This window comes from Candida tropicalis (assembly GCF_000006335.3).
Source record: "Candida tropicalis MYA-3404 genomic scaffold supercont3.2, whole genome shotgun sequence".
Taxonomy (NCBI): Eukaryota; Fungi; Ascomycota; class Pichiomycetes; order Serinales; family Debaryomycetaceae; genus Candida; species Candida tropicalis.
The window spans coordinates 1,591,142-1,608,114 of record NW_003020049.1 but is presented as its reverse complement, the minus strand read 5'-3'; the positions used below and the strand labels follow the sequence as shown (position 1 = coordinate 1,608,114).

General features: G+C 30.4%; 9 protein-coding genes across 9 annotated transcripts; 4 read left to right on the top strand and 5 right to left on the bottom strand. All coding sequences in view use genetic code 12, as the record gives it.

Moving 5' to 3' along the window:
• Positions 1-106: 106 nt before the first annotated feature.
• Positions 107-712, top strand: UCF1 (Ucf1p; the record flags this gene model as incomplete). The annotated part of the gene is made up of 1 exon (XM_002547468.1): positions 107-712. The coding sequence occupies one exon, from the start codon at positions 107-109 to the stop codon at positions 710-712; it is 606 nt and encodes a 201-aa protein (XP_002547514.1).
• Positions 713-1,030: 318 nt separating this feature from the next.
• EAF3 (Eaf3p) lies at positions 1,031-2,044 on the bottom strand (the record flags this gene model as incomplete). The annotated part of the gene is made up of 1 exon (XM_002547467.1): positions 1,031-2,044. The coding sequence occupies one exon, from the start codon at positions 2,042-2,044 to the stop codon at positions 1,031-1,033; it is 1,014 nt and encodes a 337-aa protein (XP_002547513.1).
• Positions 2,045-3,039: 995 nt separating this feature from the next.
• On the top strand, positions 3,040-3,888 carry CTRG_01819 (casein kinase; the record flags this gene model as incomplete). The annotated part of the gene is made up of 1 exon (XM_002547466.1): positions 3,040-3,888. The coding sequence occupies one exon, from the start codon at positions 3,040-3,042 to the stop codon at positions 3,886-3,888; it is 849 nt and encodes a 282-aa protein (XP_002547512.1).
• A 328-nt stretch (positions 3,889-4,216) lies between these two features.
• On the bottom strand, positions 4,217-4,507 carry CTRG_01818 (uncharacterized protein; the record flags this gene model as incomplete). The annotated part of the gene is made up of 1 exon (XM_002547465.1): positions 4,217-4,507. One exon carries the CDS (start codon positions 4,505-4,507, stop codon positions 4,217-4,219), a length of 291 nt encoding a protein of 96 aa, XP_002547511.1.
• An 893-nt stretch (positions 4,508-5,400) lies between these two features.
• CTRG_01817 (uncharacterized protein) lies at positions 5,401-6,258 on the bottom strand (the record flags this gene model as incomplete). The annotated part of the gene is made up of 1 exon (XM_002547464.1): positions 5,401-6,258. One exon carries the CDS (start codon positions 6,256-6,258, stop codon positions 5,401-5,403), a length of 858 nt encoding a protein of 285 aa, XP_002547510.1.
• A 592-nt stretch (positions 6,259-6,850) lies between these two features.
• On the bottom strand, positions 6,851-7,993 carry VMA5 (H(+)-transporting V1 sector ATPase subunit C; the record flags this gene model as incomplete). The annotated part of the gene is made up of 1 exon (XM_002547463.1): positions 6,851-7,993. The coding sequence occupies one exon, from the start codon at positions 7,991-7,993 to the stop codon at positions 6,851-6,853; it is 1,143 nt and encodes a 380-aa protein (XP_002547509.1).
• An 876-nt stretch (positions 7,994-8,869) lies between these two features.
• On the top strand, positions 8,870-9,967 carry CTRG_01815 (ribosome biosynthesis protein; the record flags this gene model as incomplete). The annotated part of the gene is made up of 1 exon (XM_002547462.1): positions 8,870-9,967. One exon carries the CDS (start codon positions 8,870-8,872, stop codon positions 9,965-9,967), a length of 1,098 nt encoding a protein of 365 aa, XP_002547508.1.
• A 1,508-nt stretch (positions 9,968-11,475) lies between these two features.
• CTRG_01814 (uncharacterized protein) lies at positions 11,476-12,210 on the bottom strand (the record flags this gene model as incomplete). Its single annotated transcript, XM_002547461.1, has 1 exon — positions 11,476-12,210. The coding sequence occupies one exon, from the start codon at positions 12,208-12,210 to the stop codon at positions 11,476-11,478; it is 735 nt and encodes a 244-aa protein (XP_002547507.1).
• A 1,953-nt stretch (positions 12,211-14,163) lies between these two features.
• On the top strand, positions 14,164-16,929 carry PHM7 (Phm7p; the record flags this gene model as incomplete). Its single annotated transcript, XM_002547460.1, has 1 exon — positions 14,164-16,929. The coding sequence occupies one exon, from the start codon at positions 14,164-14,166 to the stop codon at positions 16,927-16,929; it is 2,766 nt and encodes a 921-aa protein (XP_002547506.1).
• Between the last annotated feature and the right edge of the window lie 44 nt (positions 16,930-16,973).

Here is a 16,973-nt window from a genome sequence, read left to right as displayed (position 1 = left end):
AATTTTTTTGCAACCACTTTTTTTTTGACAACACTTATTTATTTATATCCACGTTGGATTATACATTTACATAACACTAACTTACATTTTCATATAACACACGATCATGGCGGGAAAGAAGAAGTCTAAGTCTGATTCAGTACCATTAGATTTAGGCAATATTAAACCATTAGAAAAATTACAACCAGTCCCAAAGACTAGATCATCCTCAATTACTTCAATTGAATCTGCTGATGAACCAGGTACTATGAAGCAAGTTTTATTACCTCCTACTATTAGAGAATTTGACGAATTGGAACAATTTGAAGCTTTTGTTAGAGATGAAACTTGGGATAATGAATTTGATTATTTCCACGGTAGATTACATTACTATCCACCATTTGTCATGAAGGCTTGTCATGATGATGTTGAAAAGATCAAACCTACAGTTAATAAAAATTCCAAAAAGTTTAGACGTGATTTACAACATCATATTCAAAAACATTTAATTAAAGATTTGGAGAAATGTTGTGGTTATGAATTAAATTTCGGTAAAGGTGAAGTTGTTGAAACTGATTCAAAAGTCACTTGGAAATTTAAGGATGAAACTGATCATGGTTTTAGTAAAGAAGAAGAAGATATGTATGATAGACATTGGAGATTAGAATTAGATGTCACTTGTACTAATGAATCAGCTATGGTTGATGTCGAGTACAAGTCAATTCCTTTGTAATTAAAAAGGGGTTTTTTATTTCTTCTCTTATTATTTTTAGTTGCTAATTAGCTAAGTCTGGTTTCTTTTTGCTATTAGTTTTTTTACTTTACTTTTATGATCTATGTTTCTGCTATGTTTCTATTTTTTTAAATAATTAAATAATGTTTTACGAATTGATGAGAGAAAAATTTTTTTAAGAATATAAATGATTTTTATTTTTACTTTCAATTGACTTGTTCTTTTACTTGTGTAATGGAATTGATTGTTTATATAAATATAATAGCAATTACATTGTATATAGATTAGACAGCTATTTGAATATACGATTTCATTTATTTAAGTTCTAGCTAATCGATCATATTGTGGACTAGTGTAATCATAAGTGTTTTTGTAGATATCAATTCTATTCAGTAGAAATTCAGCTAATTCCTCTAATTCCAGTACCAAGACAGTTGTAGATACACCATCCATTGTAGTTGAACTAATTAAACTTGGTAATAAAACAATTAATCTTAACAAATGTTCAACACCATATACTTTACTTTGAGATGATTCAATATTAATAGTATCTTCTTTTAAAAAATTCAAATATTGCAAGTTTTCAAATTTATATAACAAAATCAAACTTAAAGATTTGTTAAAATAAGTTTCCAATCCATTTAATATTTCATGTAATTTTGAAAGTTGTTTACTTGATAATTTTTTTGTTCTATATGATTTATAATCTTGTAAAATTTGATAAATGGTATATTTACTTGGTAAAGATATTAATTTTCTATCTTTTGAAACATTCTTCCAATCTTCAACCAAGATAGTCTTCAATTCATCGGGAATTTTTAATTGTATGGATCGACGAGGAGTTGGAGTTGTTGATTTTTTACCATTGACAGTTTTTTGTTTCTTTGACGGGGTTTGACTATTATTATTTGTTGTGCTAGCCAGTCTTTTTGAATTCGATTGTCTAGTTGTTACTGTTGTAGTTGTTGTTGTTGTTGTTGCGGTTGATGATGAAAGTGATCCAGCAGGTGCTTTCTTCTTTTTCGTCAACTGATCTAGTTCTAATTTCTTAAACTTATTTTCATTATTAAGTTCCATAATTCTATCAATTCCTACCCATTCATCCCATTTTGCATTCCAACCTTGATAATGTAAATAATAACAATTTTGATTTTTCCATTTAGCTTTATCAAAACGTGGTTCATTAGATTCTATAGTTTCTTGCTGTAGATCATGGTTTATTATAAAGGATTCATTTTTCTTCTTTATTTTCAATATTTTAGCTTCATAAATCAATGGTCCATGATAGGCATATACTAATTGATTTGGCTTATACTCTACTGTGGCCACCATTTCTATGTTTGATATTCTCCTCTTCTTCTACGTTGTTAAGTATTGGTTGCAAAGAAAAGACCGATTATAAAAGAAATAAAGGACAAGGGGGGAGCCAGATAATATGAATTAAGAAAGCCTAATTTTTGTAAAAGTTGTTTTGATTTTATTGTTTCTGCGATTTTTGGTTTTTTTTTACAACTCGTTTTCACTTGCACATTTTCCTGTATCCAGTAATAAAAAAAAAACAAGAGCAAGAAAGAGAGAGAGAGAGAAAAACAAAAAAAAAACCTCTCATGTTATTTTCTTGCTCTGATTTTTTTTTTTTTTTTGATTGTTTAATCGGCGGAGGACGACTTGCACACTAACACTCACACAGAGTAAAATTCTCAAAAACAACATCAAACTTGAAAGAGTTTTTTTTTTGTCTTTATCTCCACCACACCATCCAACGTATCAACAAACACACGGATAAGTACTGGTTCAGAGATTTAAAAAAGAGATAAATACAGAGTTTATATTATTGTCAGTATACAAATGCCATGTCTTCGTCGAATAATAGTATAGTTGGAGTACACTACAAGGTTGGAAAAAAAATAGGAGAAGGTTCTTTTGGAATCATTTTTGAAGGAATTAATATATTAAATAATCAACAAGTTGCCATTAAATTTGAACCAAGAAAATGTGAAGCACCTCAGTTACGTGATGAATATAGAGCTTATAGAATATTGAATGGTACTAAAGGGATCCTCAAGCTTATTTTTTTGGTCAGGAAGGACTTACATTCAATTTTAATTATTGACCTAATTGGGTCCTTCTTTGGAGGATTTGTTTGATTGGTGTAATAGAAAATTTTCTGTTAAAACAGTAATACAAGTTGCTAAACAAATGATCGAAAGAGTACAATCTATTCATGAAAATAATTTGATTTATCGCGATATTAAACCTGATAATTTTTTAATTGGTAAACCCTGATACCCCCTGAAGCTAATCAAGTTTATATTGTGGATTTTGGAATGGCTAAACAATATAGGGATCCTAAAACCAAGGTGCATATTCCTTATCGTGAAAAGAAAGCATTGAGTGGGACAGCAAGATATATGTCAATAAACACCCATTTGGGAAGAGAACAACTGAGACGAGATGATTTAGAAAGTTTGGGTCATGTTTTCATGTATTTCTTGAGGGGATCATTACCATGGCAGGGTTTAAAAGCACCTACTAATAAACAAAAGTATGAAAAAATTGGTATGAAGAAGCAAACAACATCAATTAATGAATTATGTTATGGATTTCCAATTCAATTTGCACAATATTTGACATATGTGCGTAATTTAAAGTTTGATGAAACACCGGATTATAAATATTTGATAAATTTAATGGATAAAGCTCTGATTTCAATAAGTGTTGAAGAAGATGGACATTTTGATTGGATGGATTTAAATGGGGGTAAAGGTTGGGATGCTGCATTAAATAAAAAAGCTAATTTACATGGTTATGGCAATCCACATCCTCCTGCTCATTATAGAAAACATCAACAACAACTTCAGCAGCAGCAGCAACAGCAGCAACTTCAAAATTCTCAAAATCAACCATTACTAGGAAGAAGCCATTCTAGAAATAACTCAGCATCATCACCTAGAAATAACAACAATAGATTTGGTTATCAATCTATACAACAAAATCAACAAGATTCACGAAATATTCAATTTTTAAACAATAATAGCAGGTTTACTCAACAACAATATTTACAAAATGGTATGATACCAGTAAGAGACAATGAAGAATTGCATTCAGATACATCGAGTTTTAATAGAAAGAAAAATAGAAGTTGCTTATCTTGGATATTTTGTTGTTGCTATTAAGAGGTTTTTATTCTATATATATATATATCAATTTTCACCAAAGTTTTACAACACCCACATTTATACATAGATCAGAATTATCTTTTTATACTTCTTTAGTTCATTTTCAATTCATCATTACTACATTTTTCATTATCACAAACTTGAATAATATCAAATTAGAATTACATACATACATATATACATACAAAATAAGAGAAAATAAAAAACGAATTTCAATAAAAAATAAATATATTTATGTATATATATAAATGGAACTATAGAAGAGAAATAATTTGCAACACTATCAACGATCAACGATCAACGTCTCTCTGTTTCTGATATTAGACTATTCACTAACACTACTCATTCTTGATCTATCACCAACATTCTTCATATCAGCTTCTTCACTCATTGAAGAAACACTCATTTGCCTATCAACTCTAATATCACCACTAGTCATTTGATCATCCTTATGTTGTTGTTTAGGTAACCAATAATTATTATTACTTGCACTACTGGTATAACTATAAAATTTACCAGTATTTACTTGTGATGCACCACCATAATGATGAACTGATTTACCACCATTAATTCTTGAACCGATTTTATTAAAGAAATTATCAAATAAGTCTGGCATTTTGAATTTATATTGTTTATTATTAAAATAATCAAATGAAATGAAATGAAAAGATTAAAATATAAATTTGAAAAATTGTTTTGATAGTGATTCGTTAATTGGAACCTGTTTATATATGATTGAATTTTTATCAGGGGATGGATTTAATAGGAATTACTAATATTATTAAATTTACAATAGAGGGGATGGTGATGGATAAAGGAGAGATATTTAACTTACCACCACCACCACCACCACAAGTTAACTTTTTAGTAAAACAATATCATTCATTGGTACGACAAAACAAAAAGGAGGAGAAGTAAAAATGAAAAAAAAAAAAAAAGAAACAAGGAGCAATATAATATTTGAATCCTTATCAAATGGGGATTATATGTAAGATTACATATAATAATGTATGATCAATGATTCAAACTTTTTAGTAAACATGGGGGGGAATTGTGGAGGGCAAAAGATTGATTGATAAATGGCGGGGAATTATTAGATAAACGGGGACATTGAATTTACTTTCTCCAACTTTCCTAATTCTTTACCTTTTTGTTGGCTTAAGAAAAATCAGTTGATGTGGTTACTTTAACATACGTTTACTTCAAGTGATAATTGTATGATTTGTAAATCTAGAATTCATCAATTGGGTAATGATGTCAAAATCTTTTGGTTTGTGTCGTCGTGGGATTGTCTTTTTTTTTTTTTTGCAACCTGTTGTGATTCTCCAATAATTGAATGACATCTGTATATTTCGAGAAACTCCCGTTTTTTTTTTGTGCAATTATTCGGAAGTGCACCGCATTTGGAAATATCCCGAATCTCTACAAGTTATCAATATTAAACAGAATATATATACATTCAATATTAACTTACAGAACTAAACAATATTAACGTACAGAGCTAAACGATTACAAAAACACATCTTTAAAAGTTTGTCTTGCATTCTCAGTGATAACATTACCATGGCACATCACAATTGTGTTAAAATCCCAAGAATAAATACCTTCTAAACCAGCTTTACTAGCATTAACATTAACAAATTTTCTAAACATAAATCTTCCAACTTTAGAATAAGGTTGTAAATATCTTGTCATAAATGACCAACCAGAATGAGGATTAAAACCTTTTGCAAAACCCAATTCAGGTGAATATTGTTCCAATATAGTGGTTCCTTGAACTGTACCTGGTACACCTAAATTAAACAACAAATCAGCTTCAAATAAAGTTTTTGCCTTTTTTTCAAATATAACCAATTCTTGATTTGTATGTTTTGGTAAATAAACAAATTCAAAATTATTTACAATATCATCATCATTTATAAAATTCTTCAATTCTTCATCTTTAATAATTTTATTCCCCATTGATTCAGTAAATTTATAATCAATATTTATATTTTTAATCCCTTCCATACCAATAATTTTACAATCTGGGAAAACTTCTTGATATTTTTTACCAGCTAAATTATGTTCACGATCAGGTATAATAACATAATTAATTTTTAAATCAGATTCTTGTGAAATTCCAGTAAATTTTAATATAGTATCAATAACTTGTGGTGTATAAGGTAATGGTGACCATAATATGATTTTCTGATCTCCTCCTCTTCCTCCTCCTTGTTCTTGTTCTTGTTCTTGTTGTGATAATTTGAAAATTGCCATACGTGCACCAAAATTCAATTTATCAACTCTTGAAAATGCACTTGATGCTAATAAAATATTATCTGTAATTGCTTTAGTTACAATTTTGAAATTTTCAGGATATCCCATTATGAATTAATTGATTATAATGATTGCGCTATTACTTGTTGAAGGTAATTGATGAAAAATGAATTATGTAGAAGATGTAATTCTATTTATATATTTATAGGAAAGTTTTTTTTTCCGTCTTCTTCTTCTTCTTTCTCTATTTATTCTCCCTTTTTTTTGCCTTGTATTGCAATTGTTACTTAATTGGATGAATGATTAATAATTGCCCATTTTTTTTTTTTTATTTATAAGGTCATCTTTGTGCATTGTTCAACATGCAAAGAACGACAATAAGGAAAGATTGCAATAGAAGAATTTTCTTTTTCCCTTTTTTTTTTTAGTTTGCGGTGGTAGACATGTCTCGGCCGAATAGCCAATCGTTCTAGCCTCGTATGGAACACCACGTAATCATGAGGTTTATCTACACGACCAAATTTACAAAATTTTCAAACCATGAAATATATATTATTCTCTTTACTAATATCAAATATTCTAGATCATTTGCTATTTATTGTTCTTTTGTAATACTTATAAAAATGAAAAAAAAAAAATAATGAAACATCCATTGAGATGATAAGAAAGTGTTTTAACTGGAAAAGTACCAAGCCTCTTCTTAAACAATTTCAAAATCATACAAGACAAAAGGTTCATAATCTGTATCAACCAATGATGCGTATTCATGTAAATTAGAACTGTTTGAAAAACCATCTCCACCAAGATAACCAAATTTCTGTACTAATTCCTTTTTAGCTTTTGAAACATTCTTTAAATTGTTACCTTCAAATTTAATTAAATAGTTGTCAAATTCAGGTGGTAAACCATATCTTAACACAGCTTCAACATAAGTTCTAATCACTTTAATATGGAACCAACTGGCAACAATGTCCAGGTATGCAGTTTTACTCAATCTAATTAAATCATTTTTCAATTTCATTTCTGTTGCTTGAGTTAAATCAAATTCTTTTCTTAAATTATTCAATACTTCTTCATTATAAGTGAAATCAGTTCTTGGATGCCATCTATGTTCTCTAGCATTAGTTATGAATTCTTGTTGGAATTTCTTAAATAAAGTAACGCCAAATAAAGTGAATTCTTGATCTTTAGCAATAACTTCAGCAGATCTAGGAATGACAAATTCAGTTAAAGTTTCATAAGTTTTATAAAAATCGGCAACTAAATTATTTGGTACAGCAATCAATATAGTAGTCAAATGTTCAGAATCTAAAACAAATTGTTCTGGTTTAACAATTTCATGTAATGATTTAATTGATAAATCCCCATTTTTCTTTCTATCAGCTGCTAAGAAATTTGATTTAGCAGCTTGATAATTTTGGAAACTTGCTCTAACATCATTATCTAAAGTTATAGCTTCATTTGAAATTATTTTAACTAATTCTTGAATTGGTTTATCTAATCTATATTTTGAACTATTCCATTGAAAATTTTGAATATAATCAAAAATAGATCTTGATTGAACAATTCTTGAAGTATTATTTTTAGTATCAACAATAGAATTCAAAATTTCAATGACTTTAGAAACTGATGCTCCTAATTGTTGATCAATTTTAGTCAATTCTTCACTTTCTTGAACCAATGAATCTAAAGTACCACTTTGAAAATCCGGGATCTTTAAATTATATAATGGTTGTTTCCCATTATTTAATGATTGTTCTAACCATTCATGTGCATTAGTAGATTGTGGTAATGAAAGTATTAAATAATCAGCAATTGCTTGATTAGATGAAGATGATGACATGATAAGTTAATCACAAATAGTAAATTATCAAATTAATTTCCCTTGTTTTACTGAAAAAGAAAAATTAAATTAAATTAAAACCCTATCGTGGTGGTTTGAGATATCAACGAACGAAATTTTAAATTGGTTGGACACTTAATTTCAACTCACTCGTTTCTTTCAGAAAAAAAAAAAAAAAAAATTAGACAGCACGAGATTGTTTAGATATACACGACTTAAATTATCAATGGTCTCAAATGTTGCAGCACAGTAAAGTAGTAAATGATTTACTTAAGAAATGTTGTCTTTTTAATTGATATATATTAGATTATTAAGGCTATTATATAACAGAGAGATTTATTTGCAAACTAATCACCAATGAATATTGTCATCTAAAAGGGCCCTTTTTAATATATGCTTCTCCCCATCTACACGCTGAAGAGTAAAATTAAGAGAAATCACATTCCATCGCAACACAGAAAAAAAAAAATTTAAAGAGAAAAACGAAAAATTTCCTAAATACATCTTATTGAATCAAACGAAAAGGGTAGTATTTAATTCAAGATACAGTCACCATGAGTAATTCCTTAGAAGTATGTGTTTGTTATTTATATTCTTGTTGAATATTCAAGAAATAATAGAGTTAGAAGACAAAAATTATTAACACATTTTCTTATTTCATTAAAGGAACGTCTCAAAACTCATTCATCAGCATTTGATGGATTATTATCTTTAATTCCAGCCAAATATTATTATGATGATGCTACTCAAGATCAATGGCAACAAAAGAAAAAGAGTAAACAAGAACTTAAAAGTAATAAACGAGCAAAATTGAATCCAGAAAGTAAACAAAATGCTGATGAATACTTAAATTCTCATGCTAGTGCAAAAGATGTCATGGATAATAAAGCTAAAAATGCTAATCAAGTTAAATTACCTAAGAAACTTCCAAAACCGATCACTGAAGAAAGTGATGATGATGATGATGATGTAGAAATACCAGATATGGATGTGAGTGGAGATGATGATGATGAGGAGGAAGAAGAAGAAGAAGAAAAGAAAGTTAAAGAATCAGATGATGACCTTATGAATGAAGAAGGTGGTTTAATATTTGATGACGAAGGAAATGAAGTCGAAGTAACAGGAACATTTAAAAAACAAGAAATCATTGATAAAAAGAATAAAAAGAAAGAATTATCAGAAGAGGAAAAACTCAAAAAGCAAGAAAATTTAAAGAAATTACGTGAAAAATTAGAATCCAAGATTAATAATTTAAGAGAAAAGAGAAAAGCTATAGGTACTAAAACTGCCGGAGCACCAAAATCTCGTGATCAAATATTAGCTGAACGTCAAAGAAAAGAAGAATTAAAGAAACAACAACAAAAGAGAAAACATGACGAACTTGAAGATGAAGATTCAGATTCAGATATGGACTCGGATGTTGAAGAAGAGGGTGAAAAAACAAGTAAAGATGTTTTATTTGGTAATATTGTATTTAATGATGGATCTCAAGTTACATCTGATTTAACCAAGATTCGTAATTCAGCAGATAAAAAGAAACAAAAGGGACCAGCTAATAATGATATTAAAGCTCATTTGAATAAATTAGAAAAAAAGAAAAAGAAATTGGCCTCAATGAGTGCTGAAGATCAAGAAAAACAAAAAGAAAAGGATAAATGGCAAAGAGTTATGGCACAAGCTGAAGGTATCAAAATTAAAGATGATGAAAAATTGTTGAAAAAGGCATTAAAGCGTAAAGAAAAACAGAAATTAAGAAGTGAAATTGAATGGAGAGAACGTAAACAAGTTGTTAAAGATACTGTTGCTGCCCGTGCTAAGAGAAGAGAAGAAAACTTGAAAGCTAGAAGAGATAATAAAGGTAAGAAACATAAGCCAAGATTAAAGAAATTCACTGGTACTGTAAATAAAGCCCAAATTAAAAAGAAGAGAGCAGGATTTGAAGGTAGCGCAAAGGCCAAACCAAAGAAAAAGTAGATATATCTTAATGTATGTATATATATGTATATATATGTTTCTAGTAATAATAACAATCTATAATTGTCATAACCTCAAAGTCTTGTTCCTTTTTATTCGGGTCTAATCCTTGTGGTATAATTATTGCTAAGTTGATCCATCGGAGATATTTAATTGGAACAACAACAGCAACAAAAAAAAAGGTTTTATTCGAATGAGGTCGCAAAATCAAATTGATTTTTATTTTTATTTGGCGGAAGGGGAAAGTTTTGCTGTTCTTTTTATTTTTGTGTGTGAGTGAGAGTGAGAGTGAGAGAGAATAAATGGGCAGGAAAAATTTATGGAGTTTTGACTCGCAGCAGCAATACCGCAGTACTAGCGCGCGCACCGTTGCAATTGCTGCTGTTTCATTTCGTTGTTGATGATGATGAAGGACAGAAGAAAGAACGAAAAAAGAAAAAAATTTTGTAATGGAAAATGAAATTGAAATTTTTTTTTTTTTGCTTGCTTTTACTTTTTTTTTTCCCTCTTTTTCTGTTAATTCGCCATTGTCTTATCAATTAACTCAAGTTATATTTGATAAATTATCAATTCAATTGTTCAACCATGTCATTCCAAGATCAAGCTAAAAGATATTTATCTCAAATTGATAAAGTATGTTTAGTTCTTATCTCTCAATGTTGCAATTAGTGTACAAGGAGTTACCGGTGTCCTGAATCGTTCCCGAGGTATCCCTTGTTCCTAATTTTTTATTTTTATTTATTTTTCATCCCGACTGGTAACAACCAACGTATTACTAACATCTATAATTCTTAGTCTTCTAAAAACGTTTCCGTTTTAAACCAATTCGAAACTAAAACTGGTTTACCAAGATCATACGCTGTTCTTGGTGCTGGTGCTTTGTACTTGTTGTTGATCATTTTCAACTTTGGTGGAATTGGTCAATTGTTATCAAACATTGCTGGTTTTGTTATTCCAGGTTACTATTCCCTTGTTGCCTTGAAAACTGTCACTACTACTGATGACACTCAATTATTGACCTACTGGGTTGTTTTTGCTTTCATCAATGTTATTGAATTCTGGTCCAAAACCATTTTGTACTGGGTTCCATTCTACTTCCTTTTGAAGACTGTTTTCCTTATCTACTTGTCTGCTTTCGGTGGTGCTAACCTTGTTTACAACACTGTTATTAGACCACTTTCTGACAAATACATTCAAGTTGACAATGTTGCTCCAATTTCCAGCAAGATTCAAGAAACTGCTGAAGGTGTTTCTACTGCTCTCCACGATTAAGGAATTAAAATAAAATAAAACAAAATAAAAATAAAAAGTGTGGCATTACTTTGTGTTTTAATATTCATGATAATTGCTCCCCATTTTATTTTTTGTTTAGTTTTCCTTTTTCTTTAATTGATGGCTTTGTATTTGTATTTGTATTTTATATATTTTTATTTGTGTTTATGAGACAACTATAAGTAAATATATTTGATAACAGATATCTAGATGGTTAACGCTCTTGTGACTTCTTACTATGGGTCGACATATAAACATTCGACATCTTCCAAACCTGTCAATGCAAGTAATCTCATTCTATCATGTTTAATGAAACTTTTTTTAAATATAAATTCTTGTAATTTTTCATTCCAATTGAGTTTTTTATAATAAGGGGTTAAATTAGCAATGATTGGATATATTTTAATCATAACTGTTTTACCAGGATTAACAGAACATGAATAAATGATTGACATACTTGAAATTAAATCTACTTCGGGTGATAATCTACCACCAGTTAATAAACCAACAGCTAGATAAAATCCAGTATAAAAACTTAAAGTTATATCATATTCTAAAGCAATTTTTTTCAAAGTTGACCAAGTATATGCTATTTCTCCTAATAAATGTGGATTATCAATAGTTTCATGAATCATAACCACAATTCCATTTTGATCAATTTCTTTTTCTACATCTTTTATATAAAATTCAACCCAATTTAAAGGTACCCCATGTGAGTCTTTTGAATTGGAGTTATCATCTGGGATCAAATATGTATTTGAGTCAGTCAATTGAATGATTATTTGTGAAGTGTTTATATTTTTAGTGAAAATTTGTTGCAAATGTTGTTGTAAAATTTCTAAATTCGAGTAAACTAAATATAAAGGGATATCTTGATCCAATTGTTTGGACATTGGATATTGAAACATCGATGTTAACGAATCACAACATACAATTGCAAATAAGAATATGATAATTACATATAAATTCATGTTCAATCCAATTCATTTGATTATCTTGCAACAGAGATGCTGCAATTCTTAAAATAATTAAATACAAAAAAAAAAAAAAAAAAAATAATAAGTCAATCCTACATGTAAAAGAAGGAGGTAGACAAATTTTAATCTATCTTGCCTACCCTGAAAAATAGGCAATCAAGAATGTCTACTCTTCTTCTTGGTGTTTTTAATGCAGTGAATATTTTTGATTTCATTGAATAGGGAAACATCATTGGTTAAACTCATACCAAATGATTATGAGACCCATACAGTACAAACCATCTTTTCACGAACTTCTAAAGATTTTTTATTGCTTTGCTTTCCCGTTGTTTAGCCGGTTTCGCATAAAAATGGTTCTGTCAGATGTATCGCAGTGGGACAAAATCATTACCATCTTGAGTCGAACAAAAAATTTTTTTCTTTCTATTTTCTTTCCATCGAATCGCGATTTATTTTTTTTTGTACCGTGAAGAACACAAGAATGGTCTAATACTATTGGGGGTATTTTAGTGTTGTTTTCTAAACGTCAAAGATATCTTTGTGTGGATTTAATTAACGTCTAAGTTCGATGAAGTCATGTGAATTTCTTTTTATTTTCAGCCTTGTAATTCAATGGTGTTGCTGGTCAGGGCAATTATGAATATTTCACACTACCATGAATCTCCCAAAATAGAAACGTTTTTCTTCCTTCTATTTGTTCGTGGGATGGTGATGTCATTGGGCAATAATAAATTTTGTTCATAACCTAATTAAGCAATGAAACATTCAGTATTACGCGGCTGAGCGTATGACCCATTAAAATTGCTTTTGCTTTTTAACTTTGCTGTTTAAGGTACATGTTTAGCATCAATGCAACAAGGGAGTGAGAAGGAGGGTGATTAAATTTCAAGTGGGATCGACTTGCTTTGGCTTGCTTCTAGTTTCAATTAAATATAGCAAAAGCACAAATGAAAAAAAAAAAAAGAAAGAAAAAGCAATGATAAAGGTCTGAATCCTCGTACAAATTAACAATGCGACCATGTGTGTTTAGGAGTATAAATGTGTACCAATTTTTCACCCTTTAAGTTGCTAATTACACTTTTCAAAAGGGGATGATATTCTTATAGTGAATATGGTGTCTATATATTTTATTTTATTTCAGTTTGGAAAACTTTAGCAATTATATTTCAGAATGGTTATAATTGAATGAAAGGGTTTTTCATTGGTAGTATTATCCCAGTAAAGCAAGTTAAAATTTATTATAGATAAGCATCAGTTTATCTAATCCCAAACGATTTAAGATTAAGTTTGCTAATTCTCTTATACGGCAGGTTTTGTTTGAAGTGAGCTATTCACGAGCAGTACTACCACCACATGTAGAAGTAATATATATATATACACACACACACACACACACACATTGAGCTATGCTGGTTACCATATGAGCCCACTGTTGTTAATTGCAATGGATCAATGCCTCCCTGTCTCATACATTGTTCTTCTTCTTTTTTTGTTTATTTATTTCAACTGGGTCACGGTGAAACGAGCTGAGGAATTTTTAAGAGTGGCTTGTATGCAAGAGTGCGTTCTTTGTGTAAAATTCCACCTGTATGATGTCTAAAAACCATCATACCAAACCAATCACACATACAAATAAAATAGCACTAAACTAACAAACTAACAAACTAAAAAAAAAAAAAAAATTTACATAGTTCGTTTATTCTCCCACGGTATACAAAAATATAAAATCAAAACAAATTGTCTTCAACTAAACCAAACCTCATCTTGACCACTGTTTTTTTTTTTTGCTTTTGCTTCTGCTCCTAGTCCCCACGATTGGTGTTTCAAACATAATTAGTTATCAATTTATCCTGTGAATAACTAGAGTATTCATACAACCTCCCCATTTCGTATCTAATTGTTCGTTTTAAAAACATCACTATCATTCAAATATATTTTTTTTAAGCGATGGCTGATGACCAAAACCCCCAGAATACCAATTCCTCGGTATCACAATTTTTATCCACTTTGATTCCAACTTTAGTGATCTCAGTGGTGTTCACATTGGCCTTTATTCTTGTTCGTAATAAGAGAAAGAGAGTTTATGAACCTCGTGCTGTTGTTAAATCACTCCCGCAAGATTTAAGACCAGAACCTTCTCCTGGTGGTCTTTTCAGTTGGTTGACTACTTTGTTGAGAAAACCAAGTACTTTTCTCATTCAATTTGCTTCTACTGATGGTTATTTCTTTTTAAGGTTCTTGTTTGAATTCTTCTGTATCTGTGTTTTAGGTGCTATCATTACATGGCCAATTCTTTTCCCAGTCAATGCTACCAACGGTAAAAATAACGAACCAAATTCAAATGTTAAAGGCTTTGATATTTTGACTTTTTCTAATATTAAAGACAAATGGAGAACTTTTGCTCATGTTTTCTTGTCTTGGTTATTGTTTGGTGCAGTTATTTTCCTTATTTATCGTGAATTGGTTTATTACGTTACCTACCGTCATGCATTGCAAACCACCCCATTGTATGATTCCTTGTTGAGTTCTAGAACTCTTTTGTTGACTGAAATCAATACTAAATACTTGGATGACGAACAATTGAGAACTTATTTCCCAACTGCTACTAACATCTGGTACGCTAGAGATTATAAGAAATTGGAAAAGACTGTTAAAGAAAGAACCAAGTTGGCCAGTAAATATGAAGGTACTCTTAATAAGGTTTTAAGTAAAGCTGTCAAATTGAGAAACAAATGTATTAAAAAGGGTAAACCAGCTCCAGAACCAGAAGATGATATTGACAAATATTTGAAAGATGGTAAAAAGAGACCAACACATAAATTGAAATTCTTAATTGGTAAGAAAGTTGATACTTTAAGCTATGCCCCGGAAAAATTGGGTGAATTGAACAAGGATATTGCTAAACAACAAGCTGAATATCAAACTTATGAACAATTACCTGCTGTTTTCATTGAATTCCCAAGTCAATTGGAATTGCAAAAAGCTTACCAAGGTATTCCTTACCAACCTGATTTCAAAGGTGTCAAAACTGTTATTAATGCTGCTCCAGAAGATATCATTTGGGAAAACTTGCAATTGACCCCAGTCAAGAGAATTATCAAAAAAATTATTGCCAATACTATTTTAACTTTGATGATCATTTTCTGGTGTATCCCGGTTGCTGTTGTTGGTGCTATTTCCAATATTAATGTTTTGACCGATAAAGTTCACTTTTTAAGATTTATTCTTAATATGCCAAAGGTAATTATGGGTGTCATTACTGGTTTACTTCCTGTTGTTGCCTTGGCTATTTTGATGTCTTTGGTTCCTCCATTTATCAAGTGGATGGGTAAACTTTCTGGTCGTTTGACTGTTCAACAAGTTGAAAGTTATTGTCAATCATGGTTCTTTGCCTTCCAAGTTGTTAATGTTTTCCTTGCCATGGCTTTGGGTTCATCTGCTGCTGCTGTTGCAACTCAAATTGTTGAAGATCCAGGTAAAGCTTTACAACAATTGTCATCCAATTTCCCAAAATCTGTCAATTTCTATTACTCTTATTTGTGTCTTCAAGGTTTAACCATTAGTTCTGGTACTTTACTTCAACTTGTTGCTTTGATTTTATCTCATATTTTGGGTAGAATTTTGGATGGTACTCCAAGAGCTAAGTGGAATAGATGGAACACTTTGGGTCAACCAGCTTATTCAACTCTTTATCCTGGTTTCCAATTGTTGACAGTTATTGCTCTTGCCTATTCTGTTATTGCTCCATTGATTTTAGGATTCACTGCTATTGCTTTCATTTTGTTTTACTTTGCTTATATTTACACTTTTGTTTATGTCTTGAGACCAAGTACTGTTGATGCCAGAGGTACCAACTATGTTAAATCCATGTTTCAACTTTTCACCGGTCTTTATTTGGCTCAACTTTGGATCACTGCCATCTTTGTTTTCTCCAAGAACTGGGCCTGTGTTGTCTTGGAAGCAGTTATTGTTGTAGTCACATTTGTCTCCCACATGTGGATGAAGAGACGTTTCTTGCCATTGATTGATGCTGTTCCAATTTCTGCCATTAGATATGCTGCTGGTGATTCATCTTCTGCTTACCCAATGGAAGATCAAGGATATAGAGAAATCAAGAGAGAAGGTGAAAACTATTGGGAAGGTGGTAATCAATTGGGATTGACTCAAGAACCAAAGGATCAAGTTTTGCCAAGTAGAATTCCACAATCTAATATTGATCATGTCCAACCAGGACGTCGTGAATCTGATTCTTCAGCTATTGACACCAAAGTTGGTCATGGTGAACTGTTTGAAAAAGCTCATAGCCCATTTTCTGATGCTAATAGACATGATCCTGAAAAATCTACCGGTATTGTTAATCCAATCAATGCTGCCGTTTCTGCTCCAGGTAAAGGTGTTTCTTGGTTAACCAGATTTTTCCAACCAAAGAAGGAAACTTTTGATATGATTAAGAGCATATTACCAGATTGTTATTACAATTATATTGAATATAATGAAGAATTCATCAGACATGCTTATGATGATCCTGCTGTTACCGACGAAGAACCACATATTTGGGTTGCTAAAGATCCAATGGGATTATCTGAAATTGAAAAGAATAAAGCTTTGAAAGAAGGTGTTGATGTTTCTGATGAAAATGCCACTTTTGATGATAAAGGTCAATTGATCTTTACTGGTCCTCCACCTTCATACGAAGAAGCCATTAGAGTTTAATCATTGTTCTTATTATTATTATTATTATTATTATTAGTATTGCT